Source organism: Diceros bicornis, chromosome 10 (genome assembly GCF_020826845.1).
Source record: "Diceros bicornis minor isolate mBicDic1 chromosome 10, mDicBic1.mat.cur, whole genome shotgun sequence".
NCBI classification, from domain to species: Eukaryota; Metazoa; Chordata; class Mammalia; order Perissodactyla; family Rhinocerotidae; genus Diceros; species Diceros bicornis.
In genome coordinates, this window is record NC_080749.1 from 33,401,068 (window position 1) to 33,421,533 (window position 20,466).

Genomic DNA, 20,466 nt, shown 5'->3' on the forward strand with positions numbered 1-20,466 from the left:
AGTTTATTTGATTAGTACTTTCTCAGCTAAGGAAAACTCCAAAGATAAATTTGGATTGATGATGCCAAAACATGACACTTTCCAATCCAATGCTCAACATAATTACCCACGTGAAAGGAAGCCAAATGCGAGGAATACATTCATCAATGTGTGGCCATGCTGCAGCTGCAGAACGTCGCCAAGTGTTCTTAGATCTGTCCTCCTGCAGGGCCCAGTGAACCCAGACCCAAGGAGATTCTTGGAACAGCTCTCTCTACTTCCCTTCATGAGCTACCATTGCCAAAAGGTATACAAAGTTACGTAAAAGCCTAAGCAGGGTGGCAGTGTTTTAATAAACAACTACCTAGTAGGCCTCCTTAAAGTGGTAAATTCCTGAGGTTCTGGAATTTTCCTTGAAGGATTTCATAACCAAATCAAGCTTGTTAGAATGCTGATTATTGCAGCTGCTGCTGTTTTCCTGAGGAAAGCTCCTGGTTCGATGTCAGTTGGATACTTACGTACTTCAACCTCTCTCTCTCTCTCATACAGACTTGTAGCCTTTAACTGTTTCAAGTTAATAGTGAGAAATGAGATAATCTTTGCTGTAAAATATATGCTGAGCACTAGCCATGTGACTAATACTCACAAGTCCCTGTCTTTTCAGTCTTCTCATTTAAGTGTAGTATGTGATATGCACATCCCCTATGCAAGTATTTTTTTTCTTATTATTAAATCCCTTGTCCCATAAAGTGTTCCTTAAAAGAAGAGGTGACTTGACTTTCACACCTCCTTTCTTCATTCTATAATATTCAGCCAACATCTGGGCACCACTCTGTGCCACGCCCATTGCTAGAGATGAGAGAGGACTCCTGCCTTCGGGGAGCTTGAATATGGTGAGAGGGGAGACAGGTACCTCCCTTTGCACAGATTCTTCTTCCCACTGGAGAATCTGGCACCGCAGCCTGAACAGTTGCATGGGCTTCTGGGGGCATTCAGGGGTTAAAGGCAGGGTTTTCTCAGTGGACCAATTAAAGAAATGGAGGAGAATGGTTAGGCTCTGAAGCCCCAAACTTGAACAATCTCCATTAGCCTTGGAAAATAGCAGTGATTGCCACCCGCCGACACACCACCCACAGACAGGGAGCAGGTGTTCTAGAGCGGCCAGGCCTCCTAGGAGCAGAGCCAGGTCAGTATCCCTGATGAGAGCAATTACAGTGACTCCCTGAGCAGGTTCATAATTTGCTTAATCACACTCTCTTCACTGAACTGTGGTTTGGCTTAGGACATTTTACGGAAAAAAAAAAAAAAATGAAAGGTTTGGGGAAAAGGAAAGGAAGCAATTAGGGAGAGAGAATTCAAATTGATTCTCCTCCCTAGTCAGTTTGGGGTTCGCAGAAATAAAAGCAAATGACATCAATGACCAGGTGTAAATATAAGGAAGCTGATTTGGAAAATGGGTCCTTTGAGTCTTGTTTGGGTGAGAATCATTGAGATCACAAAAGGAAGCAGCTGGTAAGTTCCGGAAACCTTTTTGTGTAAGCCCAGAATTTGAATAATGCACTAAATGGAGTGTAGTGCATATATTTAAATATTTATGTACAAATGGCTGTCATTTCTTGGCCTGCACTGTCATGGTTGCATGACTTGATACAATTGTTTTTAAGTGATCATTTTCTAGAAGCTCGAAAGGCATTGTACAGAAGATGAGAATCACAGCAAACTAAACAAAGAAAATGTAGAAGAGACTATTATAAACCAAATATATCCATCATAGCTTGCCATTGAAGAAGTTTGGGAGGCAGTATAGTGTAGGGATATAGGATGAAGGAGTTTGGAATTGGACCTGAATTTTAAATTTTATCCATGATTTACTAGCTTTGTAGCCTCGGGTAAGTTACTTTAAACTTCTTTAAATTTCAAATTCCTCTCTTTAAAACTTGAAATTTCTCACCTGTCAAGTGGAGATCATATTAGCACCCACCTCACAGGGGTGTTGTGAGAATTAAATGAATTAATGGTGTTAGGTGTCTGACACTGACAAGCCCTCGATAAATGTTAGCTTAAAAAGGAGACTATTCTGTGTGAGGATGCATGGAGGAAACCATTAACAAATCATTGGAGAGTCAGATCTCCGTGCAGGAACTTTGTTTCAGGGACCGAAGCTACATCAATGAACAAAACGATGTCTGGCACATAGTAGGTGGTCTATCAATATTGATTGAATAACTGAATAAATGTGTTTAGTCCATTTAGAGTGTATAAATTGGATTATCTTATGAAATTAATTAAAATGTACATTTTAAATGAGGAAAGTATAAGGAAAGAAATACTGGGTGAAAATTTTGAGTCTGGCAAAGGTATATTTTTCAAATAATTAGCCGGCAAAATGTCCTCTTATTTTGCATCAGGGACACAGCTTGATTCCATTTGCTTCGCACAGATCACATGATTTAGGGGAGCACTTTTGTGACTTTCCAGATGGTCTCTTCCTGGGTGCATCGTTCCCAGTTCCTTTGCTCTCCTGTTTGGACGGTGTTAAGAAGAGACTGCAGGAAAGAGACAAGCACACATTTATACCACTGATTATCAACACTCTTTTGTCGCATTTACTTTCAGATCATGACAATTTAATATCCCCGGTGATGGAACTAGAGGCTCAGAGGTGCCGGATCCTGGAGTCTAACTGCATCACTGTTCTATTTGTAAATAGGCCACACCCAGGGTCTCTTCTAAACTCTCTTGTCAAGGCGTGGGCTGGTTGGTTCTGCCCTGTCTGTGCGCAGTGCCTTCCTCTGCTCCCCGGTATTCCAAAGCCCTTGCTTGGAGGGTGGGGAAAGGGATTGACATTCTCCGCCTAACCCTAGCCTGAAGTCATTTCTCAGACAAGAGGTGGTGGACAAATACTGCCTTTGGAGGAAGATGTACAAATTTGCCAAAGAAAGGAATGCAGTTCTGGGACCTCCTAACTCCAGGATTATGTAAATCATTCAACACTAGTAGAGTTGAAATTATGAAAGAAAACAATTTCCATTTGTACTACAGCTAATTAGTCTAAGGAAAATGGTGACAGAGGATGTATTCTGTAACTTCTCAGGAGGTAGCCCTGGAAGTCTGGCTCCAAAGAGAGGGTTTTAAACATACCTCCAAGATGTTACAAGTGGGTAGCTAATATTTATTGAGTTTGTACCATCTTCCAGACATTATTCTAAGTGCTTGAGACATATTAAGTCACTCACTTGAGGTCATTGTTTTTTATTATCTCCTTTTTACAAGGAGGAAACTGAGGCATGGGGAAGTTAAGTAACTTGCCTAATGTTAGCACTAACTTTTAACACTCAATTCTATATGTAAAGAAACTGAAATGCTGAGAAATAGCCCAGGTAAGGCAAAATATTTAGCTTGTCACTTAGCTAACAGGAATTTCCCCCTCACTATATGTGCATAAGGCACCATCGCATCCTTTCCTGTGGGAGTGGGTTATAGCCCCCTCTTACCGATGACGCCTTCATGCCAGGGGCTAAGAGAGAGGCTTCCCAGGCTACCTCCCCTTGTCTACTTGAAAGCTTGAAATCAGGGATCCTAGAATCTCAAATGGAGTCATAGGAGATGAGCTATTTGTCATGTTTCAAAGAGCCTAACAGAAACTGTTCATTTAGGGGCAATAAAACAATGTGGGCTAATGAGTGTATAAAAACTGTTTTTTTTGCATTTGTCAAAATTATATATCATGTTAATGTAATGATTTAGTTATTTTGTGTGGGTCAGACACTTTTCCTGGCAATTGTGCATTTTTAATCTTAAAAATGGGTAACTATTTTCTACATCCAGTTTAGATAAATCCTTCTAATCATGGAATCTGGGGTCTGCAGTGGGGGCAAGATAGAAATGGACCTTGGGAATGAAAAAAGTAGCACCAAATTAGCCTATAGTGTAAGACAGATGTGTTGCTAAGAGTCAACAATCACAATATACCTGAATGGATATAACGCTTCTGTTCTGAAGGAAGCAGTGCTTTCCTGGCTGTTGATCTTCCTTACTTGGTACTGGGTATATTTATGCATATATAAGTGAATACATATTGTATTTTTTATTCCATTCCCTCTCTAACACAAAAAATGGCATAAGGTATTCGTATCTCTATATCCATCCATGTCCATTCATATATATATCTATGTCCTAGAATTTTTTTCACAGCAGGATATAGGGAGCATCCTCATTTTTTTTAAATGGCTGCATCATATTCCATTGTATATATGTATATATTTGTATATGTATATACTTGTACTTTTGTTGTTAGTGCCATCAAGTGGATTCTGACTCCTAGTGACCCTGTGTACAGCAGAGTGGGACCCTGCCCGGTGTTTTTGCACCATCCTCTCACCTTCTGGCACAATATCAAATAATGCTCTGCTGCTAGTCACAGGGTTTTCATGGCCAATTTTTTTGGAAATGGATGGCCAGGTCCTTCTTCCTAGTCTTTCTTAGTCTGGAAGCTCTGCTGAAACCTGTCCGCCATGGGTGACCCTGCTGGTATTTGAAATACCAGTGGCGTGCCTTTCAGCATCACAACAACACGCAACCGGCACAGTATGACAACTGACAGATGGATGGTCCCTGAATGGAAATGAACCTGGGTTGTGGCGATGAGAGCGCTGAATCTTAACCACTAGACCACCAGGGCTGGCTATATATATGTCTGTGTGTATATATATATATATGTATGTATACACACACACACATACTCCTTTTGATGGACACTTGGGTTGTTTCCAATCATTTGCTAGTACAAACAGTGTGGCAGTGACTATCATGGCAATATATTATTGTGCATGTACGCAGGCTATCTGTAGAAAAAATTCCCAGAAGTGAGATTTTGGGTCAAGGGTAAATGCATTTGAAATTTTAGTAATGTTACCAAGTTGCTCCTTAGGGGTCCCATTCCCACCAGTAATACATAAAAATGACTGATTTCCCATGGTCTCCTCAAAGGAAAGTGTTAGAAAACATTTCTATTTATCAGACTAGTGAAGATCTGGAAGTTATAAAGTGTACTTTTAATGTGCACTTCTCTTGCTTGAAAAGGTGCTCAACTTTTCTCATGATGTTGAAAGGCCATTTTATTTATTTTTCTATGAAATGTCTATTAATGTTCTTTGCTAATTTTTCTGTTGGGTTGCTGATAATTTTCTTATTGGTTTCTAGTAGCTCTTTCCATATTACTGAGATTATTCATTGTTTTGTCTGCGATATGAGTTGAAAATATTTTCCCCAGGTGGTTATTTGTTTCTTGACTTTGCTTATGGTATTTTTTTTGTCATGCAGAAGTTATTGTTGTTTAATGTAATTGAATTTATCAAACTTTAATTTTATGACTTCTGAGTTTCGAATCATAGTTAGAAAGGCCTTTCTCCACTCCAAGAAGTCACTCATATTTTCTTCTAGTACTTTTTAAAAAACCACTTTATTATGGAAAATTTTAAGCATATACAAATTGAAGAAACTAGTATAATGAACCCCAAGTACCCAGCATCCAGCTTCAATATTAAGAATATATTTTGCCAATATTATTTTACCTTTTTCTCAGCCATTTTGACAATATTTAAAGCAAACCCCAGGCATCATATTATTTTCTTTGTAAGTGCATCAATATATATCAATAACATATAAGAACTTTTTAGAACATAATCTTAAAGAATTACTGGTGTAAAAATGAGAAAAAGGTTATCTAATACCATTCTGTGTTCAAATTTTCTCTTCTGGAACTTTTATGGCTTTGTTTTCTGTGTGTACAGTACGAACTATGTATCTAACCTTATGTTTTCCTGGCTACCTAATTGTCCCAACTCAACTTCTTAAAGTATGTCCTTACCTTACTGGTTTGAGAAGCCACCTTTACCATATAACAAATTCCCATGTGTATTTGAGTCATTTCGGGACTTTCTGTTCTGTTCCATTTGCCTGTCTACTCATATGCTACTATTATACTGTTTTAATTACTGTAGCATAAGAGAATGTTTTAATGTCTATCAGGACTAGTCATTCCCCAAATGAAATAGTCATCTACTCCAACTCATGCTACGTAAAAATGGCAGAAAATTATAGTTCACAGCCCAGCCTGTTCCGGTCAGGGTTAGGCCCGGTGATTTAGAAATCAACAAGGAATGGGAGTTGAATGTGTGAGAGTAAACGTTAATCCCTCAGGAAATAATAGTAATCACACACTATAGGAAAGTAAATAGTAATAATATAAAAGCCTGAAAGCTGGGGCAGGTCCTTATCTAGGAGGTGGGAGGAGGAAGAGGAACCAGTAAAGGAAAAAGGACATGGTTTTGGTGGTTGAAGCTTGCTTCTCCCTTGGAAATAGCCAATCCTGGTTCTCTTTGGCAAAGTCAGAAAGGCCGACGGTAGAGAAGTAGAGAAATATTTGCTGTATGCAAACTCTGGGGAACTGATCAGAGATACGAAGCATGCTGCAGAGCACCAAGGGCCTGGGTAAAGTGTATCAAGGAGGCTGTGCCATCATTCTGCTCTGGGCTATTCACAGGCCTGGACAGGCAGTAACCTTGAACTCCAAGGCTGCCTGTGGGCTGGCTTGTGTCTTTGTAGGTATGAGAATGAACCTCGCCTTGCATTTCCCAGGAAGAGGGATGAAGATGTATTATTCTCAGCTGTCTTTCCAGGAGACAGTACTAAATCTACCTAACAAGATAATTTTACTGGAAAAGATCTGAGAGAGATGACTTCTAATACAAACTGTCGTGGGAAAGGCATCTAAAGTATTTAGCAGGGGCAAATTATAATACATTTTTTTACCTTTAAAATACACTTATCTGCTAGACTTTGTCTGCTGCTTCACAAAAGCCCAGAGAATGATGAAGTGGTTAGAGCATGGAGAAAAGGCCTGGATTCCGGAGTGAGTGGAGAGACTGGACCCAGATTGCTGCGTTCTGACTTCATTCCCCGGCAGACACCCTTAATAACCTTTGGCATAGCCCATAACCTCCTCATCCCCAATTTCCTCCTTATAACTTGCTGATGAGCACCCTGCACTTACCTCACAGGGATGTGGGAAGATTAATTAGTTTCAGATGGGAAAGTTCCTTGACGATGAATCATTTGGCCTAGTGAGTGTGCTAATTTGAGACTGCACAGCCATGAGTTGGGTAACCAACTGCTGTCCAAACCCAGACACCAAAGGGCAAATGGAAATCAGTCTGCCTGAGTCAGGGGAATGGACTTTGCAAACTGAATGAATGGGTGAGGTCAACCTTATTCAAACATTTATTCAAGGATTTCTTACTGAGTATCTATCCAGCGCAAATGGTAATGGGCAGCCATGGTGGGGGCTGGGGAGAGGTTACCGAGTTGTGATAAGCCCTGAAGTGCAGGCACCGTGCTGGCTGCTGGAGAGGTTATTATCCCAGTGGAAGGTGATAGCCCAGAATTGCTACTCCGTGGGCCAGAAGTCATCTTTGCCATCAGTGATGTGAGCTGGGCGTCAATTACAGGGGGCCCCACATTCTGGCATACTCTGAATAATAAGTAGGGTTATTGGTGCTTCCTCAGTCCCCTCACTTTCAAGATGTCAATGTTGTCAAATCTCTAAGCCAGTCTTCTCTCTTAGATGCTTTCTGTGAAGAGAATCTTTGTGTCCATTAACAAAAAGGGAATAGAAAAGAGAAGAATCCCTCTTTTGGCCTCTTTGACTTGTTGCATGCCACTGTTTTAAAAAGTACGTTCAAGCTGTGCTTGTTTTAAGCACAAGGTAAAAGGGACTATTTTAGGCATTATCGTAGAACACTTTCTCTGCCAATAAGGAGCTTTATGGTCTGGAAATTGGTACAGAATATGGATGAGATCTCAATGTACATTTCAAGTTGAACTTTCTTTTTCTTTCCTTTCGGGTGTCCTTGAGTAAGGGTAGCAGGGAGTGGAAGAGGAGGAGGAAAGAAAATGACTAATAAAGGTGGTTACGAGTAACTTTGGAAGGTGAAGTAATGGATTTCTCTTGGCAAATGAGGCTACCAAGAACATTATCCCAGTGGGAAGGTTTGGGACTGCAGAAGATGAGAGGTAACCAGAAGAATAACCAGAGGGCAGTTCAGGAGAAGGTTCTTAATTTAAGTGAGAAGCCCATGGCATGTGAAAATCTAGTGTTGTTTCCTGAAATACAAGCTTTTATGAAGGAGAAGGTAGGCCAAAGCACCATTGCATTAATATGGAATTCTGTATTAATGATATTCCATATTAATGATTAATAATATTAATTCATTTTTTCAGTGAATATATTACATTTAAATTTACATCTCTGTGCAGATATTTATAGGTACTATAATGCAATAAGAGGGTATAGCCTTAAGTATACTAAAGCTTCAGTGGGCTTCAGTGCTATTTCCATAACAATATATGGTATTTTTTGTCTCAGCTCTTTTATTAAAGTTCAAGAATCTTGCCTATCTCTCTGTCTACTTATTTAATGATGTTTCTCAGTGATGGTGGGAGCAGAAGATTTTTGTGGGGTTTCACCTTTTTCTGGAAGGGGCAAAATGTGGATTTTTGTGGGGTTGTGATCTTTGCATGAGATTATAAAATATTCTTTAGCTAGATTTATCTTCTGGTTAATATTCTCATTTTTTTTCTAAAGCCTTCATTCTTAACTGTGATTGGTTTGTGGCATGAATCAATTGCTGGAAATCCAATCGTTGGTGTCCTATAACTGAACAGTAACAATTGCTCTTACGCTTTCCTAGTAAAGAGGTACTGTTTATTCACTGTAGTTGTTCCTATCATAGCTATGCTATAACGAGCCAGGACACTGGTCCAGAGTGGCTCTTTTCCTGGTATTTCAAGACTTGATGCAAGGCTTAGTCAGGGTCCTGGCAGGAACAAGATGACATATTCAGACGGATGTGATTTGAGAAAATTAATAAGGGGCTGTTTACAATGGTGTAGACTAGATTTAGGGAAACCAGCAAGTGATGGTACCAGACTCCAGACTTGGCAACAGAGAATAGCCATTTCTATCCTATAGGCCTAAAGGGCAAGGAAAGAAAATGGTTACCAGACCCCAGGAGATGGTAGCTTTGGAGTCAGCCACCTGACAGGAGCTGAGGGATATGATGACAGCCTGGAGAGAAAGTCAGGGGAATACATACCCTAGTCTCACTCTCTTCCCACCTTCCAATCTGCCAGGTCCCACCATTGGCCAAACCAAGTCGGAAGTCAGTGGGAAAGGGAACTGGATGAGTGGTTTTGTAGCTCAGCTTCCCAGTGCACAGAGCAGGGAGTGGGGTGGGATGGAGGGTGGGTCTGGAGGGGCAAAAGGTGAAAGCCCAGCAGAGTTCACTTCCCTTTTACCCTACTAGGATAGCTTGGGAAGATCATGTGGTTGTAGCATTTTTAAAGCCCAACATAGTGTGTGTTGAACAACACATAAGTATGCTAGGCCATCATTGGGCAGACCTTCAGTTGCTGAAAATAGAGTGCTCACAATCTCCACATGGTTAACCTAAAATCTAAACAATCAAAATGGAAATGGAAATTCTGTTAGTAGAAAAGATGAAAAACCTTTTTTTTTTTTAAAAGAAAAATTGTTTTTATTGATAATGCCTGCAAGTATGTGAGGCCTTGAGAGACCTTCAGCCCATCTCCTAACCTTCAGACTGGAACTTGTTCTGCCCAACCCAGTGCTAAGCAAGAAAGGACAGTCTTTTGTCCCCAAACAAACCCGAAGTGTTTTTCAGGGTAGAGACTAACCCATGGGCTGGAGTAGACGCAGTTTCCATGAATGAGAAATACTGGAATTGGGCCTGTGAAGAAGAGTGGGAAGGAGAAGGTCATGACACATGTGAGAGCACAAAGCTTGTTGCTTTTTAAAGCAAACTTCATAAGAATTGCTGCATAATACTTACAAATATGGGCAAAGGATACAGATTTATCAGGAAGCAGATGTGTTCTACTGAGACCTGAATATTGTTCCCACATATATTCTAGAGTAGTTTTCTTAAAATTGGTCTTCAGAAGAATTTTACATCCTTCTGTCATATATGCTCAGATAATCATAGAATTTGAAAGCAATATACATACAAAATATGTATATTGAATTTCAGTCTTAAATTAGTCAGCTATTGCATGATCTTAATGATATTGGTATCATAATGAGTTGGTATGCAATCCATAGGGGGACCATAAATCTCTACATTTAGCTTTCTAACTGAGTTAATAATTTGACAATTAGAACAGCAATGGTTAGGAACTTATTCATTCTCTTTTAATTCCCACAACAACTCTCTGTAAAACAGATATTTAATATCTTTATTTTACTGATCGGAGAAATTGAGTCTCAGAGCAATAAAGGGGTCGGGCTAGAGGTAGTAGATCCAACGAGTGATAGGGTCAGAATTCACACCCAGGCCTGAGTGCCTCCAAAGGCCATTCTTCCCCCATTATACTAGGCAGCATTTGCACTTGACTTTACCCTTGTGGGATCGTGAACCATTACTTAAATATAGTTTTTCGTGTTGCAATTAAAACACTATTTAATGCACATAATTTTTCAGTTTCCTCTGGGAATATGAAATTATGCACATATATATCTTTACATATGTACATTTCCTTCTGCTCCAAGTGGTAATAGTGACAATTTATAGTGCAAGTGACACGCTGTAACTTTGTTATATATGCAGAATGCAGAAATTTTTTATTAGGATTGCTTTTATAAGCTTGTCAGCTTCCAGAGAGTTCTTTGAATAATCTGTTCTGGATTTTGTGACTATGCAAAAGTCAGCACGATATTCTCTTGCCATAGCATATAGTTTATTGTTGGTTTTTCAAATGCCCTCCTGTTTCAGAATGATGTCCACGATCATGTTCTTTACTTGTGTAATATATTTTTAGATATAGAATCAAGAATAAAGTTGAGCTAGTGGAGACTCTGTAAGCAATGGTCAGTGACATGAAACCCTAGGACAGAAGAAAGACCACAGGACAAATGCGTAGTAACAATTCTGCATCCTAAAGCTCTCCCAGTTGAGAGATAACCATGCAGGTGCTGAAAGCAGTGGACATGATTCATAATACAGTCTCTTAAACAGAGTTCTAGGGATACTTTTACAACCTGGCACATAGTTATATATATGTTATATAGTTATATATAGATGTGTATATATATACACATATGCCTATATGTATGTGAGTATGCCTATATTCATATTAGAATATATACAGAGAGATTCAAATGAGAAACACATCTGTGTGAACACTATTTTTATGGTCATTTTTCTATGTCAGCTAAGACTAAATGAAGTCAAAAGTGCTAGCCATCGCCTACATACCAAGTGACCTTGAAAGCTAAATTTTCTGAGCTGAGTTCTGTATGCCATGTCTTAGAGAATGCATCCTTGGGATGAACCACTTCTCCACTCAACAAATGTGGAATAATGGATCCTTAACCAGCTGTCGGACATTTCAGCCTAGATTTCTATTATGAGAGCTTCGACTGGTTTTTAAAAGAAATGAGTTCAGTAAAGCAAGCAAGGATATGGAACAAAAAACAATATCTTCCGTGACCAGCCTGTGTTGCCACTCAGTTTATATCTGCACGGTTCTGCCAGTGGAATCGCTCATTAACGGTACCAGACACGTGTGCCCCGGCAATTCTCCTGCAGAACTTCTGTCCAGTTATTGTTTCTTTCTCTCAAATTTAAAGACACCCCTATCCCATGGAAAAGAAAAATATCTCTCTCATTTACCTACTTGAAAGCAGAAATATCTCCATAGAGTTACCTTTTAATATCACACCCTTAGCTTTTTTAAAGAAACGGCCAAATGAAGGATGCATGCGGAGCTCTTTGAAACAAATTTCAGGCATTATCCATACGTTGTTGGTGTTCTCTGTATGATAACGCATAGGGCCCATTAATTTGAGAAGTAAGTATCAGGGAGAGTTTCCTTTTATCAAATAATGAGAATGTGTGTCCCACGTGTGTCTCCCTTGGTTCCTAGGAAGTACAGAGTGAAGAGTAACACAGCAGAGGAACACCATTCATGGAAGGGGTTAGAATCTTTACTCTCCTCTCGTCCAATGTGGTTTTTACTGCATGTTTTGAGAGCCTTAATGCCTCCTGAACATTGTTTATGGAAGCAAACTGGGTAAAAATTATTCCATTCATGTGAAGGATATTCTCAAATTTCATCAATTAACATTTTTATTAGGTTCCTACCATTTGTCCAAATAGTTCAATAAAACATGACAAGCCAATCTTGCTGCTTTTTAAAAGGAGTCCAGTTTCCAATTCCTAAACGCCTAAGCTTTTTAATCTTGTTCATGTGCAGTTCTTACCATCTTTCTCCTCCAGTGTCATGAAAGCCTTCTCAAAAAAGATGTAAAATCATATCTTTGACAAAAATGCAGCTGAAAAGCTATTACTTTGGAAGTGTCTTTTAACTTTTTCTTAAAATTTGAATCACATTTAAAAAGATGTCTTTAAAATTGATTAGACTGTTTCTCCAGCCAAATTACACACTTATGGGCCCTGTATTAATTCATGAATAGATTTAAAATTGATTTGCATGATGAAATTATTTTAATATTAGCACTGTTTTAGACATTATCTTTTATCAAGTTGCATGTAGTAGAAAAAAATTCTATCTTTAGCACTGCAAAATATATAGCTTTATGTTTAGAAATGAGATACTCCTTTCTGTGAGTTTGTATTCTTTAAAACAGTACAGCAGGAATCTGAAATATTATGGGAATACTGTATTACATTTATGACTTTTTATGGCATAACTGGAATTCTTCATTAATATCCTTCCATAAAGATCATAGAATATTAGAAGTGGAAGGAACCTTGGCAGCCATTCATTCCAACTTCCCACTTGATAGCAAGAGAGAGAATTTTTGAATACTCTTAAGAAATAAGTGCACAGAACTCAATACTGTTTACCAGATTTGGTCCAGCTAATATGGAATGAAGCTGGGCAATTATATCCCTTGATCTGATCTCTATTCTCCTGCTAATGATGTCTTAAGAAGGAGAGAGGGACGGAGGGAGAGGGGGAGCAGGCACCTAACGTTTCTTGAACACCATCTAGGTGAAAGGTGCTTCACCTGTGTGATTGCACTCACTCCACACAACTTAGAACATTTACCTTTTCTTACTGGCAAACGGGGACAATACTTCTTAACTCTGTGGTCACCTGATTAGCAAATATAGAATGAGAATTTTATTCTAGATCTTTCTGAATCTAGAGCCCATTGTTTTTCCTTCCCTCAAAGATGATTGTATTCACTCTTGGCAGTCACATCTCACCAGTGGCTCCCATTGACTTTTTGGCTCCAATACCAGATGAGAGCACAGGGGCTGTGTGTCTCTTGTTCACTCTTGTATACTAAGTGTTTAGCATGGTACCTGGTATAAATGCATGAATTATAATCATGCCACTTTCAAGATCTGGATAAGCCGTAATGAGAAGCTGAATCATGATTCTATTTTTCCCTGTTGAATGTTGTTCTCCAAGAGTAAAATCCGTGGTATTCCATGGAGATTTTGTATTTTCAGGTGAAGATGATGGATTGAGCATAAGCTAAACATCTGTCTCATATTTTGCTTCAGGCACATAGAAATGCTGGATTAAATATTTTTAAAATTAAAGAAATGCATATTTAAACTTAGAGGGAAAAAAGAACTCATATATCAGAAATAGAGAACCTGTGAGAGAAGGTAGAAGCTGAAGCGTTAGTGGCTGGGCTCGCAAATCCCCAGCAAGGTGAGCAGCTGAGACCTCAGTTCCCCTGCAAGGGAGGGAGCTAGATCAGAGTCTCAATGTAAATCTTGTGAACACGCTTCCTGAATTTATGGGAACCAGAATATTTCCATTGGCCAACCTCTCCTAACAGCCAGAAGCAAGTAGGACCACCTTTGTTGTGGATGGTCAAGTTTTCTGGAAATTTCTCCTTTTGTGAGGAGCATTTTCATCTATTCCACTCTTTCTGAGTAAAATTTCAACACTCATTTAGAATTTCCTCTTTGCTTTCTATTCTTTTTATAGCGGAAGTCATGCCTATTAAAGTTTGTCGTTAAAGTGTCTTACTGTGGGATAAGTGATGCTTGCAGTAAGGTGTGAATGCGAGTGTCGAGTGGCATGTTGGATTGAGTAGAGCTGCTTCCTTTAAATTATCTATTTCTTTTGTTTTATTGGGGTGAAAGTTGGCCTTGTGCTTGCTGACTCATTTTTAGCAATCGTGCAAGAAGTGCCAGTATTTACCACCTCTGTTTGGTCTCTTCTTTTTCAAATCTCGTTTTGAGTCCATCATTTCTTTATTATCTTTGGACATCCTGCCAGCTGCTTACTGCCCACAACCTTTGTCTTACTTGCCAAGAAAGGCACTCGTTATAGGTCATAGTTAATGATGTTGGTTCTATTCCAAAAAAGTATTTATTTGGTATCTACCATGCACTGATCATGGGCCTAGGGAATATAAAAAATAATGTAGGTCATTTTCCTACCTCAAAAGAGTATATGATGTCAAGGATGTACCACTTCCTGAGACCCCTACCAACTTTCCACATTTTCCATGGAAGCATAAAATGCCACATATGGGATGAGATGATTACCATTGCTCAGACCTGGGAAATAGTCATGCTTCTGGACCAAGTGCCACATAGGTCACTTACTCCAAGCAGTGGTGGACCAAGGTCTCAGGTGGGGTTTCCTAAATTTATAAATCTGGCTGCCAGTCATTCCCTGGAATGCCTGAGAGTTGCCCATCCCTGTGGTATCCCTATAAACGTGCCTTGCAGAAATTTCCTCCATCTCTTGGCAAAGGAGCACACTGCATTCTGGAACAAAAATTAATATACTTTCCAAAGCGAGGACTCATAAATGGAAGACCAGCACCATAGGTGAGGGGTTTCTGACCAGGCCTACTACCTGAGAAAGATGGATGACTGTATGAGCTCTGTCTGGGGAGGAATGTTTTGAGCTACCCTTGAGTTTGAGGAGTGTGGAGCAGATACCTAATGTATATGTGGAACTTAGTGTCAAAATATGAAAACGTCTAATTTACAGGAAGCTGAATTATACTGGCTGTATTCTGAAACAGCAAGCAGCCATTCTTAATCATTATGTGGGTCTCAGATTCCTTTGAGATACTCAACCCAGAGGGAAAATATGTATGAACAAAAAATTTTGCAAATAACCTGAAGCAGTGCACAGGTGACACTTCCACCATATGAAGAACTCTGCTCTATGTGATGGTCCTAGAGAAAGTACTAGAATGGTTTAGTCTAACTTGTATTAAAGATTTTTTTTTCCTTCTGGAGGAAAATACGAGCTCTACTGTAACCTTGTTCTGCAGCAAAGACTAATGAGAGCCAGCTCAGCAAAGTCTCAGCAGATGATTTTAGTTCAGAGTCTCCGTGAAATGATTCTAAATGTAAAACAACTTCCAGAGACTATAGTCAGTCATTTGCTTTTTCATTACCCTAATGTCTTTTGGTTGTCAGAAATCAAACAGTCGTGTTAACACAAACCTATACGCTGACAAATAGATAAGAGATAGATATATGTGCTTGGGGAAAGCAGTATATGGTAATAGATGATAAAACATGCTCTGGAAAATAGGAGGCATTTTTATTTAGTGCTTTTTTCATTTGACAGGCAAAACCTTTGCACTTTTGGAGAATTTTGATGGAATAAGGCAATGCTGTTTTAGTTAAAAATGGAAATGAGAATACATCTTGTCTATATGGCGGCCATATTCTTCTGGTTTACTTTTTAGCCATTTTCCAGTTTAGTGTGCTGGAACAAGTGACGTGGAACTGTTCAGAAGGGATGCTGTGTTCCAGGCGGTGTGCACAGATCTTTGCACATATTGCCTCTGACCCTCAGTGTCCTCAGTTGTACAATAGTCAGGATACTATATTCCCTGCAGTGCTGTTTTGCGGAATGGAGAAAACAAAAAACAAGTCTAATCCTTGGGTTTGTTGCTCCTTCAGTTGTTTTAAGTCGTCTGTCATCCATTCACTTATGCATTCAGAGAAACCTTTGTGGTATACCTGAATTCTGTATTCCTCTATATTCACTATTATTTGTATTTCTTTATTCCAGAAGCTAGAAATAAGGCTAGGAATTACTCTACAGAGACAAAGCATTCTTGATATATTTCAAAACTTGATAATCTAAAATTAAACAACTTCTTGATTTGGCTAGATCCCAATCCTTGGCATGGCCTGTAAGTGCCTGTGTGATCTGGCCCCACCGACCCTCTGACTTTGTCCGTCCCCCTCTCTGTACGCTCCAGTCATGCTGGCTGCTTTCTGAATACTGTCAGCAGGGCACGCTTCTTCTCATCTTAGGGCCTTGGTTTCTTTTCCCTTGATTCTTTGCTAGGATGGTTTCTTCTCATCATTTAATTCACTTGTTCAAATGTCACCTACTCAGAGAGACGTACTGGGCCCACAATATATGTAAAGCAGCTCCTCCTATTCACTAACATATCACTTATCGTGTTTCCTTCATAGCATTTATGGGTATCTGAAATTGTATTTTTTTCCATATTTGTTTCCTGTCTTTTCCCTGTAAAATGCAAACTGCACGAGAGCAAGACCTTGTTGGGGATCCAGTGATAAAAATGTCTGTTTCACATGAGGCATCAATAATGGCATGTTGAATGAATGAATGAGCTTTTGTCTCATGCTGAGATTATGTGAGGAAAACCAGGGGTTCTGACTTGTGATTCCAAACCAGTTGGGGATTTGTTCATGATAGTAAACGCTTGCTTAGTAAGAATTAACAAAATGCCAGGCACATAGCTAATTAGATAGTTTAAGTACTTACATGTATTAACTAATCTAATTCCTACCACCCTATGAAGTAGGTATTATGATCACTCCCATTTTATAGAGGCAAAAATTGTGGTACAGGGAGGTTAAGGAACTTGCACAAGGCTACACAGATAGTAGATTTGGAAGCAGATATTGGAGCCAATGCTCTTCACTAACTAATAGAAAGTGCTCAATAAATACAGCTTTAACCATGTGCCCAGCACTCTGCTGAGTACTTCATATGCATGGTGTCATTGAGTCCTTGCTTCTACACTATGAGGTAGGTACTGTCGTTATGCCTGTTCTACAGATAGGGAAGCTGAGGCTTGGAAAGCTTAAGCTACTTGTCTAAGGTCCCGTAGATGCTTAGTGATGGAAAAGAGACTTGAATGTAGATAATATGACTCTGAAATCTAAAATCTTAGGCATCGTCTCCATATTACAAGAATGCTTGTAGGTTGCTTTTGGATCACAGTCATTTTGAGGTTAGTGTCCCCCACTCAAAGGGTTTCCATTGCTGTAAAGAAGGTGTATCCATTACTTGGCTACCGATTCATAATGGCTGCGGAGCAGTGCCAACTCAAAGAAATGAACAGAAGAAGCAGAATTTGTATCAGTATAACCACTTGTCGGTAAGGAATAACATAGTTGGCTAAATATCCATTTCTTCTGAAAGAGCATAAGAATGGGATTAGATATCTGATAACTGTGAAAGGTCAATTTTGATTTCTAAAATAAACCAAGACAGAATTATATGTATATTTATATATCACCAGGTCTGATTCTGTACTGAGCTGAAATGTAGTGTATAAAGTTTAGCACTGTTGTTTATTGAAAGTTACCAGGTTTTTTTTTTTTTGGTACACCAAGTACTTTCTCTGTTCCATCAGTGACAAAAGCCATCTCTAGGGATGATAGGATGTTGTGGCTACATTTTGTCTAATATTCAGTTCCATCTCCGTCACTAGGCATTATTAGCCACACATGCAAAACCAATTTACTCACAACACAAGACGGGGCTGTAAAATCCCTAGAATCCACGCATTATTGCCCTGGCTTTGAACAAAATATCCATGTGAAGAATTATGCTTGTATATGTGGAGATCAAACATTCTTTCTTTCAAAAACTCCCTAGACCCCCTGAGGCCAGTTGATTCAGTAAGAAGGAAATGAATTTCACCAATATGCTTGAACTCGGAGATTCCAACATTTTCATAGAACTTGTTTTACGAGTGCTGTTGCACACACAATCCTATGTGATCCCACATGAGCCTGTATTTGATGCTCACCATTACCCAAATGTGTGGGCAGGGGAGGTGTTACTAAGCCACTTTACAGATGAAGAAATTGAGGTTAATAGAGTTTAAAGAGCTTGCCCAAGGTCAGGCAGCTAATAAATAGCAGAGCCAGCACCGATCCAAAGTCCTTGGACTCCAAGTTACATACTTTCTGCCGCCCACATCTCCCCCTTGTCAGAGAGAAGCCGTCAGTGGTGATATCACAGGTTCTGAGCATCTCTCCTGAAGATTTTCTTACTCCTAGGTCTGCTTCTAGAGGATGGAACCTATGGAGCTTAAGATGTCCTATCTTTGACTCAGTGCTATGTGCACGTCTGTTGTTTCATTGGGTTTCAGCCCTGCTTGCTTTAAGTCTGTGAAAGCAATGAGTACTATTTGTGGGCCAGGACTAGCATTATATGGTTTCCAGCTTTTCAACCCACTTCTATTCTGTTTCCTCTAGAACCTCCTGGCAGCTTCTCCTTGCAGCCAGTGTGACAGAAACAGGTGGGGATGGCATTTCACAGTGACTTGTTTCCCTTCTCAGCATCTGCATGCTCTGGGATCCAGCAGAGGCTTTATTTCTCAAACTCATTGCCCTTTGACCCACTGTCCTGCCCACTGCTCCAACTTTTATTGTTTCTTCCAGGTTTTGAAAGAGTTAAAAAATTTATCAAACATAAGTGTTTACTCAGGGAATGGAATTGACAGATAGGTGGGTCGGTAACTTCAGCTGAACATGCCTCCGAACCACAGTTGTTAAGAGATCAAGTGATTCAGCATGAAGTAAACCAGCTAGCCTCAGGCAGCGAGGGAATGGGGTGCAGCCAGGCCAGTACTGGCTGCTCATTCATCCAGAACCAGAAAGGCCGGGCATTGGGGGTCCTGCTAAAACTCAGCTGGCTAGTGCAGAGGCCTGACCAGTAGAAGACAATAATTGCCTAACTTTCATCTGATTGGAAAGAATGCAGTTTACTCATATGTACTGGCCCTACAGGACAAGTAGATGGTTGAATATATTTGAATAACCAAGCTTTCCAAACAGCAGCAGACATACTCCTAGTGATGTGTAAAATGCAAATAAACTCAACCAATCTCTCTTTTCATTGTAGATACATGAGTTGTGGACTTTCCTATACCGGAGGTCAGAATGCTGCCCCTCTGTCATGCTCTAGCTATAGCTGTTGTCCAGATTGTTATCTTCTCAGAAAACTGGGTGTTCTCCAAGAACATCAACTTCTATGATGTGAGGCCTCCTCTTGACTGTAAGTAACGTTGCCATCGTGGTTCATGCTGTGGGATCAGAGTGCCCATTTGAAGTCCCTGGTTATACCTATAGTAACTTTGCCTTTTCTGGAACATATGATTTGTACCTAGAATAAACCAAAAAGTCTTCATTACTTCTGTGGGTAAGGGTAATACGTGATGACAAAAATTATCTTCATTTCTTTAAAATGGTTTGGCTTCCTGCTGAAGTTTCAAAAGGGTTCTTGTTAAAATAACCTTTTGAACACTGTCCCTAAGAATGGCTTAGCAGAGGGAATTCAATGTTGTGGGAGAAGGATATTGGCTGTAGGATGATTCTGCATAAATGATGTATAAATTCTTTCAAATGGCCATTAACAATTTTGAAAACAGATTAGTGTGTTTGAAATTTGGAGGAGAATTATACTTGGATTTTCACTAATATTATGCATAGTCATTATTAGCAAATCCTGTATAAAACTCAACTTTCCCACTAATAATTTAAAAATAAGGAAATATCAGGGTGTATTATCTACAGGGTAATTTATATTAATATATTTTATATATATGTGTGTATATATGTGTTTGTATACAAATATCATCTCCCCTCCATTCTCTCTCTTCAGACAAGAAAAACTTCTCTGATATACTTTGTTAGAGAGATTGTTATAAATAAAAATTGTTTGGTATAAGTGAATGCCTGTGGTTCCCACACCTGGAAGAGTATCAGAATCATGATACAAGTTTTTAAAACTATGTTTCCAGGTCCTTTCTCCAGAGATTCAGTAGTTAGAAGGATGGGATACAGAATTTTCTTTTCTTTTCTTTTTTTTCCCTTCTTCTTTTTAAAAAAGCTCTCCTGATACTAATGATGTACAGCCAGGTTTGGGAACCACTGTCTTTATACTACTCCCAACTGAGGTCTCTATCACTATGGTGCTTTACTTTGTGTTTTCTTTATTATTTAGGACATTCAGTGATCCCTCTATGTACATATACATATACACATATACATATACACACGTATACCACACACACACCTTGAACTATCATTTAATATACATTTCTAAATTGATAATGATCGTATACTGATAGCTTAATGGCATGGCACAAAGTTTTCATAAAACCTAAATTGA

At 39.3% G+C, this 20,466-nt stretch overlaps 1 protein-coding gene across 8 annotated transcripts in view; it reads left to right on the forward strand.

Moving 5' to 3' along the window:
* The window catches only part of LYPD6B (LY6/PLAUR domain containing 6B), a 160,989-nt gene that overhangs the window by 132,441 nt on the left and 8,082 nt on the right, over positions 1-20,466 (forward strand). For all 8 annotated transcript variants that reach the window (XM_058548930.1, XM_058548933.1, XM_058548932.1 and 5 more), the window contains one exon: positions 19,198-19,350. In XM_058548930.1, the coding sequence (XP_058404913.1) occupies positions 19,236-19,350 (115 nt within the window). In that variant the 5' untranslated portion in view covers positions 19,198-19,235. The remainder of the gene's footprint in view (positions 1-19,197; positions 19,351-20,466) is intronic.